The sequence below is a fragment of the Carya illinoinensis genome, chromosome 16, assembly GCF_018687715.1.
Source record: "Carya illinoinensis cultivar Pawnee chromosome 16, C.illinoinensisPawnee_v1, whole genome shotgun sequence".
In the NCBI taxonomy this organism is placed as follows: Eukaryota; Viridiplantae; Streptophyta; class Magnoliopsida; order Fagales; family Juglandaceae; genus Carya; species Carya illinoinensis.
The window spans coordinates 7,821,609-7,842,421 of record NC_056767.1 but is presented as its reverse complement, the minus strand read 5'-3'; the positions used below and the strand labels follow the sequence as shown (position 1 = coordinate 7,842,421).

Here is a 20,813-nt window from a genome sequence, read left to right as displayed (position 1 = left end):
ATTTAGGGGTTCGAATTGAAACCCCTAAAATCAATTTAGGAGTTCAATCGAAACCTTGAAATTTCTATCTAGGCAAAAGTCATGTTTCCATTAACCAAGCAATATTAACTTACTGTATAGGATTGTTCAAATTACTAAAGAAGCTGATATGTGAGCTTAACAAAGTTGTAAAAAACTATTAGTGGGATCAATAGGCCAATGAAAACAAAATCCACTATGTGGACGTAGACACGTTGCCAAACCACGTTAGTTTTGTGTTGTGTGATTGATTTGTTTGTGTTTACTTTTGCTTGTTTGTCATCATTTTTTACAACATATTGTACTTGTGCCCATTTGAGAACACAATTGTTTTTAGATATTCTCAAATATTTTTAGATATTTCATTTCCAAACGTAATTCAAACATAAAATATTTTTCAATTTCAAATCTTCAACTTTTTCATTTAATCATTAAAACTTTCTCAAACTTCCAAATAAAATACGAAAAACAATACAATTTTTTCAAATTTCAAATAAAAATATTATATTCAAACAATTTTTTAATTTTATAATATTTTTATTCAATTTTTTTTTTATCTATTCATTTCCAAAATCTAATGAAATATCTTAATTCAAACTATTTCACTAATATTCATAGATATTATAAAATATTCTTAGTATCCAAACTAACCCTTATTCTTATTAAATTTATATATAGTAGCTTTAGCAGTAATAGCATAAAATTTAATATTACTCTCAACATAGGTAACAAGTGAATGCGATGTTTGAAAATGATTGGAATGTGTTAGGATCAGAAATATGAATAATACCCATTTAAGTGAGAAATATGATTCCTACAGTTAAGCATATAACTTTAGCGTATTCATTTTAAAAAATATAGATAAATATTAAATTCACATTAAAAAAAAAACTCAGTTTTTAAATGTAAATCTTACCATTCTTAAAAAAGAGTAAATCGTTTTTGTACATTCTATAATTACATTTAGCATTATTTGTTAAAATATAAAATAAATAATAAAATCTACTTCTTTCTATTAGTTTAAATTTTTAGGATATATTGTGATTTCATATATTATCAGAGTAAAAGTTCTGAGTTTAAATCCTTACTCTACACTTTATCATATTTAATTAAATATTTGACATGTTGAGCTACCAATTGAGAATGAGTCTGACTAACATGTGAGAAGGAGTGTTAAGATATCAAATAAATAATAAAATCTATATCTTCTTATTAGTTTAAGATTTTGGGACAAATGCTGATTTCACATTATTAAGTAAAAATCAACATTAAATTTTTTCAAAAAAATAATATTTGTCATTTTAAATGTATAAGTCTAACACATTTTTTTTTTAAAAAAATAAATAAATTTAAAATTCACATAAAAAATTATTATTTTTAAAATAATGAAGCCCACTTAATTAAGTAAGCGATCTTTCACACCCAATTTTTCATTTTCAGAAGTAAATAAAAATGAGATATATAGCATTTGAGTCAAGGATATAAAATGCAGAGTGGATATGGTAGTGCGGTGTCCTCTTTTCACTGGTGGGTTTCTTCAGCAGCTATCCCAAAGCGCGCGCTACCCCAACTGCCAGAGGTAAGCACGGAACCCGTCTACGAGTTGCTGACTCTGTTGATCAGATACATATATTGCAGTTGTGATTCTCACTATACATTAAACAAGCATAAAACCGAGTGAATATGACATCTGTGATTGTCTTGTAGTTGTTCTTATTACCTTGAGTAATGTTTTTTTTTTCGTGGGCAACTTATAGTATTGTTTGTTAAATCTGATTGTGTGTTTCATTGGCCAGGCTTGAAGGCGTCCTGAGAATTTAGAATGAACTGGGTCTTTGGTTGTCTTGTGTTTTCAATCTACGAGGTGGTTGTTCGTGAATTACGCTAATGCTAAAGGTGTAAATTGATTTAGGTTGAACACGGCCTCGTTAAAGGCTAACTACTCAATATTAATATATCAAAGAAAGGTATCTCATGTGAGCCAAAGCTTTTGCAGCGAGTAAATTGAGCAATTATTTCATGTCAAGTGGTTGGTTATGATCCAAAGATCTGTATGAATTCAACAAAAATATATGGGGCTCGGTAAAACTTTAGGGAAAAGGAAACAAATTGCATGCTTTTTTGGCTGCAGCTGCAAGTTGCTGCTTCTTGAACATTACCATTGCGGACTTCATTATGCAGATTTTTAATCACTAATGGAAGATTTGTGAGAGATCTGGTGCGTGGCTCTGTAGAGAAGGAAATATTATAGAATGAAACATTTATTTATAGTCTGCATTGCTGTATAGGTTTTTTTTCTCTATTTGTGGAAACCTTCCAAATTTAAGGAATAGTCTAGGCTAGTCATAAATCTTGTGTGATTTCTAGGAAAGACTGAAATTTACCTCCCTATCTGAGTGGTTTGGAGTAAAATAAATGAATTTATTTTTCCAATTTTGGGATTATCCTACGTGACATGACGTCCATCTGTTGCAGGAAAAATGAAATGTAGCAAAAGGCTGTTCCTTAGAATGGACAGAAATATAATTATTTTGCTTCTGAATCCAAATTTGTTGCTATTCTGCTGCTTTTTACCATGAAACTTTAAATCTCATTGATGGCCCCATGTGGATCTAGTAGAGAAATCAACAAGTAGAACTGATGATATGAATTTCATTTTACTATAAAACGCATGAAGATCTAGTGAAAGTTTTCATAAAGTGTGGATGTAATTAATAATTGTCCCCAACCACAGGGAGGTAATTTGTTGTTTACCCTGTTTCTTTACTAGTCCGATGCTATAATGCTTATGAAATTTTCTCTTATTTTGATGTTTATCATCTTTTAAATCACACAGGCAATAAATTAAAATGAAATTCAGGTCTGGGCTGAAGATATAGATCGAAGCATCTATTTTAGCGATATTTTGAAGATTCTTATCTGGGGTCTTCAGTTTGATTGTATAGATTGGAGCTTGGGGTTTGATATATGTTGTCATGCAGAGGCAAAAATATTTTCATTGTAAAGCATATTTTGGTTCTGGAAAGAACCTAAATGGACAGATTGATTATAGAGTTCCCTGTATAGTTCCCAGCTTTCTTCATGAGAGAAGTGACGTTAGATTATGTCTTATTAGGGCAAAGATCCCATCTACCATCAAAGCTTTGGACACTTTCCGAACTGAAAGAGTCAGAGGGGCTAATGAGAATCATGGGGAATTATCTGATGAAGATGAGGAGCTCTGCCCTGTTGAATGTGTTAAAGAATTTAAGACTGATGAGGAATTGTCCAAAATTATTGAAAAGGCCAGAGGAGCAGATTCTTTAGTTGTGGTAGATTTTTATCGTCCTTCTTGTGGAAGCTGCAAGTACATAGAGCAAGGGTTTGCAAAATTATGCAGGGGGTCTGGAGATAAAGAAGCTGCGGTAATCTTCTTAAAGCACAATGTGAGTATGCTAGTTGAACTTGGCTTGATGGGTTGATAAATGTTCGAAACTTCTAAACATCGCCCCAAGCCCCACCAGACAACCTCTGAAAGAAGAGGGAAAAGTTCATCAACGGATATTTAACTTTATGGCTTTTGGCCATTCTTGGTCATTGTGTCAATTATCTTTTATCGACTCAAAATAAGAACTTGCAATGATATGTACTGCAGGTAATCGATGAGTATGATGAACAATCTGAAGTTGCTGAACGACTTAGAATCAAGGTAAAATACAAAGTAACAGTTTTAATGTGTATCATGAGCTACTATGATCAATTTGTTCCTTTTCCATACTTCATGATTCACTGAGACTTTATATAAATTGATGCAGTCTGTGCCCCTCTTTCACTTCTATAAAGGCGGGGTCCTGTTGGAAGCATTTGCAACCAGAGACAAGGAGAGGATTGATGCAGCCATTTCTAAATACACATCTCCTGCATTTGAAGATGCTTAAAATCGTCAGTTATGATTCAAGTCCTTGCACCTTTACAACAGTAGTTGGTAAACTTCCATCAAGGCCTACATGGCTCGAGTATAATTAGAAGTAACTTGGCTTCTGTATATCATTGAAGATGGAACTAGGCGTGTTTAGGCGATGCAAAAGAATCAGGTAGGGGGCTTGAAAACCACTGTCATCTGTCCTCCATAACTCACCAGTTGAATGGTTTAGAAGCACTTGATTGATACCATATTAAAGAATCTCCAAATGTATCTGTTCTATTCCTGTAACCCAACATTTCTTATGCAATCAATTACTAGTTATGAACTTTGAACCTGAAATGCTGACTGGTTTACCTGGAACAAGGTAACACAAAGCAAAATGGCTTACAGTGGGAAAATTGTCCTCCAAGCGACAAAATATCATATAACCCAAGGACAGTGGAGAATGTAAAGCAGCTTTTGAGGCTAGCATGCCCCAATAGCCACATGAGTAAACAAATATGACTCTTTATGAGGGATAAGGATTTTCTCCATTTTAAATGAAATTAGTAATATTCATTTTGTATAAAACATAGAATTTTTCCATTGTCAACTTCAAGTGAAGTGGAGAGGATCATCCTACTCACACTCAGAGGCGCTTATTGGTGTGTGCGCCTCACTTTCTCTTCTTATCTTTAGGGCGGTTGGATTTACGGATTTTGGACTTCCATCAAGCTACACGCCACCACCGACTAGCAATTCTTCACTCCATTAGTGCGCCAGTCTCATGCGTTGCCCAAGCCGTGCACGAAACTCACATGCTACCCTTGCCCTTTCTTACTATCTCCATGTGCCACACGCATGGCACCCTCAGCTTTTCTTTCCTCCAATTACAAGATCTAACCAAACCCCACTCCATTTCTACTGAGCACCATTCCTCCTCCACACCTCATAAGCCTCAAGTGTCGACCCAGTCGCACGTTAGCCTTGAGTATCACACAAATGCTGGGCATCTAATCATCTCCCTACTACTATCTCCCTGCTTACCCAAAAATCCGGAGTTGACATACTCCCATGTCGAGAAAGAAAAAGTGGAGTTTCTCTGTTAAATTTCTTACGACAGTCTGCAATAGAGTGGCCCTTCCTACTACCAACCATTGTGGAAGTCAAGTCAAAGCGGCCAATAAAATTTTAAGGCTGCTGCATCAATCACTTTCATGGTGGCTTTTCTTGATGCATAAATTCATAATTAGTGGAAAAAAAAAAAAATAACTTGGAATCAGACCATTTATTTGGCTCCATGATATCATTCCCTCATCCCTGGGCATCATTAGTTTTTCCAAAACTAAACAAAAACTCCAACAATCCCATCTTTGATAGGGTCCACTGTCCACAGGAAGAAATATTGTCCTCCATCTTTGATAGAGGATGTCCTCCATCTTCCAAATGGCCAATCGCCGTAGTGACACGTGGTTATTTTGCAGCCTCTATCTCATGGCTCAAGGGCAGGAGTGGTCACTATTGATGGACAAGGCACGTTAGAGTAGTTAGGTAAGAACTTTGTCAATCTCTTTAAATTTTGTTGGGCAAAGCAATATGCGTATTTGTTTCAAACTATGAGGAAAAAGAAAGATTCGAAGAGAGCGTGAGACTGAGAGGTGAAGTATCTTTAATGATAATATGTCACAAAATCAAGACTTGGGGAAAATAAAGTAAGCATCTTAATTAAAATCCAACCCTCCATGAGTTTTGGAGTGATGGTGGTGATAATTTTAACATATGCTGCTTTTAGGACGTTGTAGATATTTTCCAAAATCTGGCTGGGAGTCCCTCCGTGGGCACTGGGAATGGACTGTACTGAATGCCACTATTGGATCCCACCACTTCCCACCTACAAAACACGAAAAATTTAATTTAAAAGCTTGTTTATTGACACACTTAATACACTACTCATGTTAATTTTTTGTATCTTCAGAATAAACATAATGTTCAACAGTTCATAAGATAATTATATTTTGGTATTTTCCTTTGTAAGATACCTGAATTTGGTAACCAAATGGTGAATCATAATCAGTATCTCCAGCTTTGCAAGCTCATTTCCTGGGCAGGCATGAACTCCACTGCCAAAGGGCATAAATGTATTGGGTTTTGGGGCAACCTTGATAAACATGAAATAAAAAAAGAAAATGTCTTGAGTGCAAAAACTGAAACTTGAAGTAGCTTAATATAGCTTTATGCAGGGATGCAGTCATACATCAAATCTTGAAGGATCAAATCTCTGAGGATCAGAGAAGAACTCTGGATTGTGGTGAATGTTCCTGAACAAAGGCATCACTTTCCATCCTTTTGGAATTAGGTAACCTGTAGCAGATTCTAGTGTCAGTGATTTCTTTAAATGTCATAGTCTTCTAGAAAAACCGGTTCTTAATCATGTACGGGCAGGTTTGGTATATGAGAATTCTAATCTCAAATTTAAAATTCTCATATCATCATTACAACTTTCTCAAATTTCTACACAAAATATAATAAACAATTCAAAATTTTCAAATCTCAATACAACTTTTTCAAATTTCAAAACAATAATAATACTAAAAATAATATTTTAAACTTTCATCTCAAATTCAAAATTTTCATCTCTACCCCCAAATCTCGTCTGGAGAGATTGTCTCCTTTTTTGTCTCTTTTTTAAGTCTTTGAAAGTGCACTTTTAGGGCCTGTTTGGCCTCTCCATTTGAATACCAATTCCTTCTGCTAAAATGATCATACTTCATTTTTTTTTTTTTTTTTTTTTTTTTTTTGAGTTTCATAAACAGTTTTAGGTGCTCCTGTTACCCTTGTATTCCACATCAGCCACTGCTTCTCTGAAGGTGAAAGATATAATGCTTGCCATTCTCAAGCTTTCCAGTACTACCTGAGTAAAACCATAGTTCCCCACTGTTAGTCCCCATGCAACAAAACTCCCTGCCCCTTTTTGGCTAAACAACGTGTCCAAGAAAAGTGAAACAAAATTTTCAATGCAAGTGATATATTTACACTGTGTACGTACCTTGTTACTTACTGGCATTAATGTTCTTATTTGGCTCCAACTCAGTGGACGATTACCTTCATCATTTGAAATGCGGATAGCCGTCTGTTCAGCCTGCAATGAGAGTCCGTGTAGACGCACAGCAAACAATAAAAAATGTATAGTTAGCCTGTTTATTGGCATACTAGACAAACAACTGTGTAAAAAACAGTGGCATTTTGACTTTTTTTATTTTTGCGATGGCAAAAGAAACAAGAGATGGGGTGAAAGAGACTTGTTACCCCATTAATGTTATAGCTAGCTGGTTGTAGATCATACCTTTACAGCCCCTATTAGTTTCGGGTTGTCATGAAGGTATTTGACAATCCATGTCATGACACTAGCTGTAGTGTCTTGAGCTGCAAACAGTACTCCAATGATGTTGTCCGCAATTTCGTTGTCTCTTAAAGTCCCAACCTTTTCGTGTTTGGAGTTCAGTAGACAACCCAGAAGATCCTTGTCGAGAGATTTCTTCTCCTTCCTCTCACAAATAATATCACCGAGAATCGTAGTGAGCCTCCTTCTTGCCTGCACAGAAATCCCACAAAAAACTGATAGAAAGAAGAGGACGAAAGACAATCAATTGGAAAGAAGAGTTCAATACACATCTGAAGTTTTGCCATTTTGCTTACCATGAGCGCCTTTTTGAAGGGAGTTCCTGCAATGCTAGTAGGAAAGGAGTTGTAACCTTTATCTACTAAACAGTAATTCTTCTTCAACTCCTCTCTATAATAAGCATCCAAATGGCCAAAAATTGCAAGTATGCCAACCTCAAAAGAAATCTGCGCGCAATGGTTCGAGGACCAACCAATTATTATGAACAGTAAACTGCAGTATTTGCTTATGATTAATGAAGCATAACCAGGCCAATGACCTTGTGTACGTTATGACCTAACATCAGAACACGTGTTTCATGATAGGAGATAAGGAATACGTGTCCGACATTCAAGGCGTCCGGCCAATTCTAACAAAAGAATATACCCCAGCCAAACGATTTACAAAATCGAGTGGGCTTACCCTTTTCATTTCGTGAAAAGTATTAACAATATGGCTGCCTGCCCATGAATTCAACGCAGATGCTGCTATGGCATCGATACCCTCCACCAAGTTCCGAATTGCCTCAGGAGACAAGGATCCTTGGACAAGCTTTCTTAGACGAAGATGGTACTCCCCCTGGTGGAAAAACAGTGCTGATTGGCCAATCAGACGCTCTTTGCTCTTGGGGTAGGCTGGTTTGAACAAGTGAGCAGCTGTCAACAGCACAAACCGAGCATCCTCGGGGCTAGCCAGCATGACACAAGGGCAGCCAAGAATATTGGTCTTGAAGATTGCTCCATACCTGAAACAGTTCCATCTCCAATAACCACGTAATTCAGAAAGAAAGTTTTTAAACAAACACAACTTTAGAGCATGCAGTAAACCTTTTCTGTTTGGCTGCAAAGAAAACATTTGGGTCTTGAGAATACATTTGAAGAGTCTCTCCTATGTATGGCCATCCCATTGTACCTGGCGGAAGCTTTGCTCTTTTCTGGGGTTCTTTCTTCTCCCCTCGTAGGAAAATATATGAGAATATAATCGTAAGGAGAAAGATGAAAACACAGAAAAAAGCTCCACACATCTCTATCAGCGAATGATCACTCCCTCTATATATATATACACACACACACACGAGCAGAGATGAGTTAGCTCCCGTCTCCTTTCTGACAAAGTGCAGAATCCGATATCTTTGTAATCTCTATGCCACGCATAGAGGGAGTAACGAGGTTTATATAGAAGCTCAAGTTCCAGCTAAACACTGAATAGTGACATGAAACGTACGTGTCGAATGGAGTGAATTTAGACACAGAAATGAACAAGAACACGTTGCCAATTTGCTAAAAATATTAAATGCACGCAAGACATGATGATAAATTCCAAGGAAATTAATACTACTTGTATGATCTTATCCAAAATTGCTACTATTGCTCGATTCAAATTCACGCTAAGTGGAGGCGTAATTGCATTGTTATCCCTAAAGGCATATATAATTAGCTATATATATTAGGCAATCGAATTACTTTCTTTACCATCTAATAATAATCAAGATTTATGAAGTTACTTTAAATATATCAAATCATAGATCATACGATAACCACGAGTGATGAATTCAGATGATAATAATAGTATTTCTGATCATCATGTGGTAACTTTCGCCGTGTAGAAATAGAATAATGTTATATACAATTTTAGAGTATATAAGCCACGTCCACCTACTCTTTTATTTTATTTTTTAAAAAAAATTGAGTCTATTATTAAAAATATAATTTTTCTTGTGATCCTAGATTTCTTTTTTATAAAAAGCGTGTGAGGCTTGCACAATATTTTAAAACTATAAATATCATTTATCATAGTAGTGTGTGTGTGTGTCATGCATGACTCTATCATTCAAACATAAACACTTTTAAATTAAGAAAAATTATATACACCATACTATCATCTCACTTTCATTTAACTAAGTAAGATGTGACACATTTATCACCATTGAATGATCATTTATTACATACCGCATCTTATTTAATAGGATGAAAGTAAGATGAGAATGTGGTGTATAGCATTACTCTGCTATTTAAAACTCAATAAATACTTAACTCAAACTATTTCATTAGTATATATTCACAAACCATCTTACTACTATTCACAAAATTCTCATATCATTTCATCCCCAAGCATCCCATAATAATTAAGATTGTATTAGATCAATCAAACAAGATAAGAACGTACGGGAAAGGGAGTCCAACAATTACTTCATTATAGTTAATACATTTTCATTAGTCTCATGTCTAATGACATTTACCCATCTTCTCACCACTCATGTTCACAAATCGAGTCTCCATAAACTACAAAACCATAACAACCATTTATCGAAAGATTTAGCTAAATAATCATGGGATTTATATCTAAAACTCATAAGACGTCATTTGTTACGATGACATTAAATAAAACGCCGTAATAGGGACGTACATTATATTAAGTCACTTAATCTAATTACAACATGATTATTTTAATAAATACTTTAACATGGAATTAGAGTGATAATTTGTTTCTTTTGTGCCAATTAGATTCAACATGCTTGACCTAATTAATTACTTTGCATTTATCATGATCCGCTGCAAGAAAATCGCCATTTTCCAACGATTTTATATTCGCCTCAAAAGAAACTAGTGAACCCTACTTCGACTATGTTCTTGATTGTACTAGAAAAGAGGAGAGAATTAACAGCTGTTGTGCTTATAACTTGAAGTATTGAGAAGATAGGAATTCCAACTTGTTTCTGCATGCAAATCAATTGAATCGATCAAATGGGAAATGGGTCTCCAAATAAGTCATGTGGACATTTCTAGGAGTTCGTTAAGATATTGATGATATTGTAGTTGGGAAAGGTCAACACCGACCTCTTCAATTCATTACCAAGAAACAGCTAGCGGTTTTTGTTGACTTTGAAACTCTCACAACTTTCTTGATGAGAAACTAATTAGTAAGACAAAAGGAAAAATCATCAATCTCAGTCGGATGGATCCGGACGTATCATGCATTTTAATTTATTTTTAGGTCATGTGATAGTCACATTTTATCATGTCCTGTCATTATAAGATTGCTCTCTAGCTACTAGCTAGTCTAGAATTATCTATATCGGATGATGGTCGTAAAAGAGGATTGAGATTTTCTATAATTTTCTGATCGAATGCTTATTGCGTTTAGGAGATGTTTTTTTAATTTCCAAACTCAAACAATTAGTTCTCATTTGGCTGCACAATTCAGATAAAATGAGATGTTTTGTTGAATATTAAAATAAAATAATATTATAATATAATTTTTTAATATTAGTTTTATTTTAGAATTTAAAAAAGTTGAATTATTTATTATATTTTATGTAGAAATTTTAAAAAATTATGATAATTATATAAAATGAGATGAGATTGAATAATTTGATTTTATATAACCAAACCAGCCTTTACTATTTTTTTAAAAGAAACATACGCCACAAGTGAAACTCACTACATCAATTAACATTGAATACACTTGAGTCCACATGATATATCTATCAATTTACAAATCAAAAGGTTTAGCCATTGTGTGGGATTGTTCATGAAACGGGTTGTTAATATATGGTTATCCTTGGTTCCCCTCATATTGTGGTGTAGCCGCCTCAATGAATAACATCTCCTTGGAAAAAAATTGTTTGGACAAGGATTTTTTATAATTATTTATTTCAAATATTTTATGTGACTGAGAGATAGACACAACGTACAGATTCTGTAACATTTAATATTAATCTTGAGCAACATAGATCTTTAAATCAGAGAAAAATTATCTACATTCTAATTTATCTATGGCCTCGTTTGTTTTCATAGATGAGATGAGATAAAAGTTGAAAATTGAATAAATTATTATTAAAATATATTTTTAATATTATTTTTATTTTAAAATTTGAAAATTTTGAATTTTTTATTTTATTTTGTATAAGAATTTAAAAAATTATAATAATTAAATGAGATGAGATGAGATCATAATAGTTATGAAAACAAATAGAAAATTAAAATATTAAATAAAAGTAATTTAAAAATTAACTTGTTGATTACATAACTCTTTTATTGTATAATACATAAGACATGCTACATCAAATGAGGTATATATGTTTCTAATTCTCTCTCCATATTGGAATTTTCTTTGCATGACTAACCTCGTTACTCGATCTCCAACTTGTCATGAAAGAAAGAAATCTAAGAACTTGCTCACATTACACAAACAAACCATGTATCAAAATTTCACTTTTGGCGCTATTAAGTAAGATCATGTATCAAAATTTCACTTTTGGCGCTATTAAGTAAGATGTAGTATATTTATCATAATTAAATGATAAAAAAATATGTAATAAATAATCCTTCAACATTAATAAATATGACATATTATTTAATGAAATAAAAGTGGGGTAGTAATATGTATACAGGTGGCTGGAAGTTTGAAACTTGTCAAGATCCTTATGGTGAGCCTACGTGGCATCAAAGGTAATCTGGGATTTTGCAACGTGTCACAATCCGAGCTGTTTATTTCGGGACTCTTCGCGTACGAGCGCATTAATTGATATCCAAATTTCTGCCGATCGAGCGATGGATCTCGATTTCTGAAAGGACATAGTCATATGGACTGTTGTTTGAAACTTAATTAGGACACCGACTATAAAACAAGTGCAGACGATTCTAGTTTATCACCATGGTTAGGAAGGTAGGCATGCAGGCATATGACCTTTGCAAATCCTATGAAAACGTCCTAAAAGTGTTAATGATGGTAAGAGGCAAACCCCAAGAAATATGTTACATGATAAGTTACGTAGATATCAACTATTGCACAAATAGAATTGATATAGTTTTATAAATACGTTATATTTATTTTATAATAAAGTAATTTTATAATCTAATATATTATATCAAATCACGTTAGCTCGTAAGTTTATTATTATATAATTTTTTGTGGTTAAAATATATATTTTTTCAAAAAATAGCAGACTGCTTATTAATAGGGTACATGTTTTATCAATAGTAATATTCATAAGTGGTGGATGGGTGTAACCAAAATAAGCGTCCAACAACGCTTTTGGTACAATGCATGGTAATTAAGGGATGTAATGATCTTAGACTCTCGGCTATATTTTTAAGGAGAATTGATACAAATCGATACAATTTTCTTTCTTATTCTTTCTTTCTTCTTCTTCTTCTTCTTCTTCCTTTTTTATTTTTATTTTTATTTTTTATTTTTTATTTTTTTTATTTTTTTTAATGTCAAACTTATCACATCTATCTGATTTTCATCTCTTATCTTCTCAATCTCTTTCACCGCACCCCATCTCTCTCTCTCTTCAACTTCTCTCTCTCTCTCTCTTCTCAAGCCCTCTCATCGAATCCCCTCTCTCTCATCAAGCTCTCTCTCTCTCACTTCAACCTCTCTTTCTCATCAAGCTCTTTGTCACTGAACCCCCCCCTCTCTCTCTCTCTCTCTCTCTCCCTCCCTCCTTGAGCTCACTCTCTCTCTCTCTCTCTCCTTGAGCTCAGTTTTGGGTTAGTTTGATTTTCACCTTTTTTTTAATCAAATTTTCTACACGGCAAAAAACATTGAGAATCTGAACTTGGGTTTTTTATTTTTTTATTATTTATTTATTTAATTGATGAACTTGGTTTGTGTGTGGTCTAGAATTTATAAACCGGCTGACGAGAAGATTTACTCTTTTTTAAAATGCAAACTCGAAAATTAAGATATAGTCAATTGTAGAAATTTGGGAAAAAAAAAATATAATCTCCTCTAATTACCAAAACCATTTGCTGTCACTCCTAAAATAATAAACTTTGGCAATCCCACTTTAAAACGGTGTTAAATTATAAAAATTAAATTAAAAAAGATTACAAAATGAAAAAGTGGCCCAAGATAAATAATTTTTTTATTTTATTTTTTTATTTTTAATTTTAGTGAAGGGTATCTCAGTCAACTTCTTTTTACATATTGGGGCATATTTTGATTAGTGGCTAGTTTAATTTGGAAGGAGGTAATTGTTGAAATAGATTGAAGTTTAGGGAGGTAATTCCAAACTGGGGTAGTTTGAGAGGTCAATGTGTGGTTCTATATCTAGTAATTAATGTGCTTAACCAAGTGAATAGACGGTGAAGTGCTGTGGATCTTTGATGTTTTACTAACAAGGAAAGATGAGATAGATATTCATACTATTTAAAGGGAAGAAAACATTAGACAGAGAAATGCTCAATCCACAATGAAATCTCACAAAAAAAAAAAATTGATAAACCGACATGACTTTATTTAATACGTTAGATTGTAAAGCTCATTTTATTGTAACGTAAATGTGTCATATATACCAAATCAATCCACGCCAGAATATGACTCCAGTGACTCCATTTCGTAGCTATGAAGAGTGGGGGAAAGGAGGATTGAAGCAATTAGTTCAACTGTTATATATAATCAGTTTCATAACCCCACCTTTATTTTCTCTACCCGATTTTACAGCCTGATTTGCACACATATTCAACTTGTATGATGCATGAGTTAACTGAAAGCCTATTTCAAATCCTTTTTGAGCCTAAATCAAACACAGATACAACTACAAGGAATTTTAGGCATCAACCATAGCTTTAACAGAAATCTAATGCAGAACATCAGCAAGAAACATGAAAAATGTCTCCTTAAATATAATAAGTAATGTCTACATGTCGTTTAACATGTCTCCAATTCCCAACACAGCCAAAGTCGTGGTATAGTAGCAGAATATCAGTAGTACTGACGATGAGGGAGAATATATAAATATATATATATATATATGCACATATATATATGTACACATATACAAGATTGGTAGACCGCAGTGACAGCACACACTATCACTCTATTTATACTTCTTACATGGAGTAGCACTGAAGCCACCAGCAATAAAACTTCTGTTAGAACTCTTCCATCTCAGACACAGCATTTAAAACTTCTGTTAGAACTCCTCATTATTGATATGTATAGTTCGGTCAATAACCTCGTGGTTAGACGGTAGTCACACGAGTCAGTCGTGTTCTGTGTCATCCAATCACGAGTTACACCTAGCCGCAGAAATACAATTCGTTGTAACATCTTCTGTTGTGGAAGAGTTATTATGTGGAACAACCTTGAAAGAGTATGAAAAGATGGACAACATTATGGCCTCTAATACCCACATAATGCATTGATATTGAGCATGATGCAAGGATTCTAACAATATAATTCAATTTACAAATATTACCTGATCATTGCCAGGAGCATCAGTTGAACAAGATTTCATCCTTTTTCCATTGCATATACCGTTTTCCTTTTCTCCTTCAACTTCTTCGTCAACAAAGTTCTGATCTGACACCTCTGCAAAAACCTAAATAGTATGAATCATTTGGCATATAGAATGATGTTTTAAGATAACATTCTTTTAAGTTTCCCTCTGGTCGTTAGCAGTTGAGTTTGAAGCATTCATTGAACATAAAGGGGCAAATAATACTGTCATTATGCAAGATTCAATTCAATTTATCTCTGTTAATTTTTAATCTCAATTAAACTAGGGCTTGCTCTCTGGATCATTTTCAAACTGATTGAGGTCGATCACATGTACTCTTTCCAATGTTTTTATCCTATCCAGATCCCCCCCCCCCCAAATTATGCTCTAAGACAAAAAGATACACACATCGATATTTGAATTCAGTAGAAAACTGCATGTGGTTCTGTTTAGCCAAGTGATATTAATCATGCAAGCTGTTAGAAACAGACCATGATTTTACCAGACCACTGTCTATCTATTTAGTTTAGGACGGTATACTATCGATTTCATATTACACTCGAATAAACAACATACCTAACCAAGTACTACAATTGAGACCAATATTGTTCAGGGATCTTTTTATTTGCCACAGAATTCTTCTATAATTCTCTGCTTACTTCACATATTCTTTTCTTTATCACGGTATCAACGCCACCTTTGTGCGGTCTCACAAAAATTTCTTTTATGTGGTAGCTACTAAAATTTCTTCCAGTGCCTTTACTGTTTCTGGAACCTCCACTGTCTACACAAATGCCATGCCTTCAACAATCTAAGCGGTTTTCGGCATGTCAGGCCACCAAGTACAAGTAGATTGTTTTTCAAATTGTTGCATCTGGATAAACCAACACAAAAGAAGTTCAGAATCCATAGACTGGACAAATCTTAAAGCACTGCCAACGTGTCACACACTACAAATATTGTATGATCTTAAAGCACTTCTGATCGGCTTAAACTTCCTTTAAGCTGTCGTATAGACAAAAAATGCAACCTGGGAAGATGCTTCGGGTTGCCAGAGGCTTTTCCAAGGAAAAGAAGGGCAATACAACGGTTGAAGAATGTGATAAACAGATTTAAATTCAAACATCTGCCTTTTGGAAGGGATACACCTGATTCTGCCCTCATCTCCACTTTCAAACCTAAGAGAGTATGAGAGATTGTCTACTTCCCAATTATGTGCTAATCTGATGAAGGTGATATTCTACTGACGATCATCATTGGAAAATGTGGATGATAGGCCACGAAAACCACCTCATAGCGAGAAATTTGAAACAGTTCTGGAAAGTTGGTGCACCTTCAAGGGTTTATCTCCACGCAACACATCATGCCAAAAACAGGTCTTACATTCATCTCTCACTACCAATATGATATGTCTAGAAAAGTTCACCCACCCCTTCTCAATATTCTTCTAATCTCCCACCCCAAAGGTTCAGCTGACTGCATTAAAACTCCACCTGTCCCACATACTACCATACTTAAACTTCCACAAACAATATCTACAGCCTCCCTCTCTGTGGCATAACGCCAAAGGCAATTGCTAACAAAGCTTTATTAAATAAAATCAGGTGTACGTATATATAACCACAAAAAAAATGCTTTTTGCGGTCACTTAGATTGGATGCGAAAAACACAAAATGGTTGTCAAAGTTTTTTTTACAACAATTTTATATTTTTGGCATCTAATTTAATCGACGCAAAAAGCTATTTTTCTTGTAGCATGTTCTACCCCCACTCCATCTAAATAAATGGGAGCACAAATATTTGACAACCTAACTAGGTTGAATCTGAACTCATTGCCGATCAGTTGAATTCCTTCCCTTAGAACTGTACTTGACAGTTTCCTCAAGCATCTTTGGACAACCATTGCCGTCTTTCTAACCCACATTAAATCCTTCTGGAACTTTCCAATAAGATTGGCCACACCAACTGGGATGGGGAAAAGAGATAGATAGAGTCAACCTCATTTAAAAAAATAAAGATGCTTTCCACCAGCCACTTGTGGTTCCATCTTCTCGATGATATCATCGCATATGGATTTCTCCTTGAACAATGTCCACAATGAGAAACCCATGTACGTAATGGGAAACAGTGACATCCTACAACCAAGATACTAGCCAAGTCCCCAACACCCCAATGGGAGACCCATGTACGTAATGGGAAATAATGACATCCCACAACCCAGGATAGTAGCCAAGTCTCCTATGTCTTGCACAGCACCCACCAACCGAGATCAATGCTGATCTGGCCAAATTTATTTTCTACCTTGAAAATAGCTTCAAAGCATAATAAAAAGGCAATGTAGACGTTGGAGATGATCCAGATAAAGATCAAAGTTTCATCCCCAATGGTCTCTTGGTTGTGGGCTGGTTTGTAGGTTATGGCCTAAGTTTGCCAATTAGCCTTGCAAAATCAAACTTTCATCCACAATGGTCTCTGGGTTGTGGGCTGGTTTGTAGGTTATGGCCTAAGTTTGCCAATTAGCCTTGCAAAATCAAACTTTCATCCACAATGGTCTCTGGGTTGTAGGCTGGTTTGCAGGTTATGGTCTAAGTTTGCAGATTAACCTCCCAAAAAATCAATTTTTTGTCCACAACCTAGAGACCAACACAAGATTGAGCTAAAAAAATCTTCACCAATTGATTGAGTATTATCCAGCATCTCTCGCCTCTCCCATCTTACAGTTCTCTTACTAAATTTCTCTCTGAAGAGACTCGCTTGTCCACCGTGAACCTGCATAATATTGAAATGGTCATGATTGCCTTCTCCCCTTCCATAGCCCAGCTTCATTATCAGGCCACCTCAGTAATCCCCTTGCACCTACTATTATCACCCAGAATATTAGATCAACTATACTCCAAATTAAAAGATCAATAATAACAACTGAGCTTCTTTACGTAAGATTGCTGCTATCACTCAATCTGTTCGGCCTCCTACTATTGAGAGCTAAAATACTACGGAGAGGACACCTGAAATTTTCGTAAACGATATTGAGGCACTCGTCTAACTGGTTGTTTTTAGGTCTAATCCCATAATTGCGTTATTGGACTATCAATGTACTACATATAGGAGTTGGTAATGTGAAAGAATACAATTCATCTTTGAATAATTTCCTTTGCTTTATTCCTTTGTTCTTTTCTTTGTCACTACCAACCAAAATAAGCTGAAATTACCTGTGCCGCTACCAACCAAATCACGATGGCACAGATGAAACTGACAACCATGAATGTGCTCCGAGTTACAAGTAGCTGATCCACAAAACATAGCATGATTCCCAACTAAGCCCAACGCTTCACTCGTGGATGCAGTATTGTTTTGTACATCTGCAGGTGCTACAACTTGGGGCGTGCATCCAGTTCTAAAGTGCCGTATCCAAGGATTAGTCAAAAGAACACGAGACCCTTTTGCTTTCTTGAGCTGAAGATCATAAGCTCTTGCAAAATTAATCTTCTGCCAGCAACCTCCTCGAAGAACCTTAAACTGGGAAACAAAGATTGACTGAATCAGTTAAGAAAAAATAAATAACTAGCACATATTTATTACATATATAGATATACACAACGTAAAAGAATTCAAATGAAAGAGGAGATCAGTTGGAACCTGGCCAGAAGTGATGCGGGTGTTAAGATGCTTTTTCCTGGAATATGCTGGATCTGAGAAGCGGCAAAAACCAAGCAAATCCGTGGAATCATATAACTGGTTCACAAATGATGCTTCCATGGACTTGAGGTATAAACTATGCTTCTCATCTGTCCATTCAGTACACTGGTATATAATAGATTAACATTACTGGCAGAAACCTTGACAAAAAATGCTCCTACTGTTTCTTTTATCCATTGAGAAAAAAAAAATAGGAACAGGTTCAAGAAATTTCGTGCCAAACATGTTAAAAAATATATATATGGTCTAAAAGAATGGCAAGAAAAACCTATAGAAACAAGGTATGGAATCTTCAAACCCAACATGAACAACCTATAGATACGTGTGTATATTGTAATATATTCTTCTGATCTTGTCTATCTGATATTTCTATAAAGAAGAAGAGAAACAGATCAGTTTCATAGCCAGAAACAGGGAAATAAAATAAGGTTGAAGATTTATTTATTTTCTCAAACCGAAAGTTTTTAAACGTACAAGACCCAGTTTAATCTTCCCATGAACCCCAAATCAATTAATCATCGGTAAAACCTATCACGCGCGTAAAGAAAAGACAACATGGGATAAAAGAAAACAAATCCCGAGATGGAAAAAGAAAAGCTTTACGCTTAATCCGGATTGAAAAGAATCTCTAATGATAAAAACAAAACAAAAGAGAAAAATACCAAGCTGGAAGGCTCCTTGGTCTCAAAGGACCCGTCGTTAGATACAGTAGAAGAAGTCGGTCCTGCTCTTGCTCCGAAATCCATCTTTACAATGAAAAAACTCCAAATTAATTGAGCGAGAAGAAGAAGAAGAAGAAACAAGGGCAAGGAATGAATATGGAGGAGGAGGAGGAGGAGGCGGCGTGTGTGTTGTATCGACTATCGAGGAGAAAAAGACAAAAATAACGTTACAGTTGTCGCTCGCTTTTACACGTTTCATGGTCCAACAGGTTGCCACGTCACTGCTGATTAGCTCGACGACGCCGGTTGAGAGATATTATAGTTTTTAATTTTAATTATTACTTGATTTTTTTAATAATTGAGCAACAAGATATTTTTGTATCTGAAAATATCTCTTTTTGGTACGTCTTGGGGGGCCCACCACATATTCCTTGCTGCTGTATCCCGCAAGTAACTTAAAAACTAATTGCGCATGCGGTTGAGGTTGTTAACCAGGTTGGATTGGCCTTCCTTTCGTTAAATTGACACGTGTGCATGATCTATTCTAGTATCAATTATTAGTACAGTAAATGAAGAGACAGTTTGAAACGTTAATGTTGTTCCCACAGTGAAATAAAATAATGAGATGTTTTAAATGGTAATTGAAATTAAATAAAATATTATTTATTTAGACTTGATTTGGTTTGAGAGATTGACTTATTTTATTTTAATTTATTTTATTTTATTTTATCTTATTATTATAATATTTTTAAATTTATATATAAAATATAATAAATAATTTAATTTTTTTAAATCTTAAAATAATAATAATAATATTTTATTTAATTTTTATATTTCGTCTAAAACTATCTCATCTCATATCTTAATTATATATAGAGTAATTATATATATAATTATAAAATATTTAAACATCACGCAATCACTTTAAAAAAAAGTGAGATATATTATTAAAAAATTAATTTTTTTTATATACATCTCATGTCTTATTTATTTTTTTAAAAATAATTACATAGCGGTTGTACAATTTACGCCTGTAAATATATTTTCTCTTTTTTTAATCTCTGTTTAATATTGTCAGTAAAATAAAATGACATGTTTTAAATGAAAATTGAAAATTAAATAAAATATTATTAGAATATTATTTTTTAATATTATTATTATTTTAAAATTTTAAAAAATTTAATTATTTATTATATTTTATGTAAAAATTTAGAAAAATTATAATAATGAGATGAAATAGATTGACAAATTTTCAATTTTTTCTCAATACAAACGGCCATTTGTAGGTATAATAAGGGGTTTAGTACAAAACGTGAGGTTTAATCTATTTTTTTAATCTCTTTGTAATGTTGTAAGTAAGCTATACAATATTTATAGAGTTGCAAACGAATATAATCGAGTTGAATTCAAGTAGGAGGTCAAGAACTCATTTAACATATATATCAACTCGAATTCAACTCGAGCTCGAAAAATATTAAAAATTTCTTATCGAGCTCGACTCGTTTAACATAAATGATGATCGAACTTGACTTGAACTCAAGTATAAAAAATATATGAGTGTATACGAGCTCGAGTAGCTTGACTAATTTGATTCACAATTTTTTTTTTTTGCTGGCTGAACCGAATATTGTTCACGAGTCTAAACTGAATTAAGTTGAGATTATA

The 20,813-nt window shown here is 34.1% G+C and overlaps 3 protein-coding genes across 8 annotated transcripts; 1 reads left to right on the top strand and 2 right to left on the bottom strand.

Annotated features, from left to right (window-relative positions):
* Positions 1-1,464: 1,464 nt before the first annotated feature.
* Positions 1,465-4,261, top strand: LOC122299249 (thioredoxin-like 4, chloroplastic). 5 transcript variants are annotated; one of them, XM_043109358.1, is made up of 5 exons: positions 1,506-1,597; positions 1,815-1,985; positions 2,855-3,443; positions 3,653-3,706; positions 3,813-4,261. In XM_043109358.1, the coding sequence occupies exons 3-5, from the start codon at positions 2,994-2,996 to the stop codon at positions 3,933-3,935; spliced, it is 627 nt and encodes a 208-aa protein (XP_042965292.1). In that variant the 5' UTR covers positions 1,506-1,597; positions 1,815-1,985; positions 2,855-2,993; the 3' UTR covers positions 3,936-4,261. The 5 variants fall into 5 exon arrangements, with proteins under 5 accessions (XP_042965293.1, XP_042965296.1, XP_042965292.1 ...); XM_043109359.1 differs by lacking the exon at positions 1,815-1,985 and having other exon boundaries at positions 1,465-1,597; XM_043109362.1 differs by lacking the exon at positions 1,815-1,985 and having other exon boundaries at positions 1,466-1,597; positions 3,134-3,443.
* Positions 4,262-5,553: 1,292 nt separating this feature from the next.
* Positions 5,554-8,705, bottom strand: LOC122299247 (abscisic acid 8'-hydroxylase CYP707A1-like). The gene is made up of 9 exons (XM_043109354.1): positions 8,387-8,705; positions 7,983-8,304; positions 7,598-7,747; positions 7,245-7,493; positions 6,948-7,040; positions 6,734-6,812; positions 6,156-6,262; positions 5,941-6,059; positions 5,554-5,792 (listed from the first exon to the last, which is right to left on the bottom strand). The coding sequence occupies exons 1-9, from the start codon at positions 8,581-8,583 to the stop codon at positions 5,690-5,692; spliced, it is 1,419 nt and encodes a 472-aa protein (XP_042965288.1). The 5' UTR covers positions 8,584-8,705; the 3' UTR covers positions 5,554-5,689.
* A 5,464-nt stretch (positions 8,706-14,169) lies between these two features.
* On the bottom strand, positions 14,170-19,342 carry LOC122299248 (cold-regulated protein 27-like). 2 transcript variants are annotated; one of them, XM_043109357.1, is made up of 5 exons: positions 19,149-19,342; positions 18,427-18,591; positions 18,000-18,306; positions 14,770-14,882; positions 14,170-14,590 (listed from the first exon to the last, which is right to left on the bottom strand). In XM_043109357.1, exons 1-5 carry the CDS (start codon positions 19,230-19,232, stop codon positions 14,585-14,587), a joined length of 675 nt encoding a protein of 224 aa, XP_042965291.1. In that variant the 5' UTR covers positions 19,233-19,342; the 3' UTR covers positions 14,170-14,584. The 2 variants fall into 2 exon arrangements, with proteins under 2 accessions (XP_042965291.1, XP_042965290.1); XM_043109356.1 differs by having other exon boundaries at positions 14,170-14,655; positions 19,149-19,341.
* Positions 19,343-20,813: the final 1,471 nt, after the last annotated feature.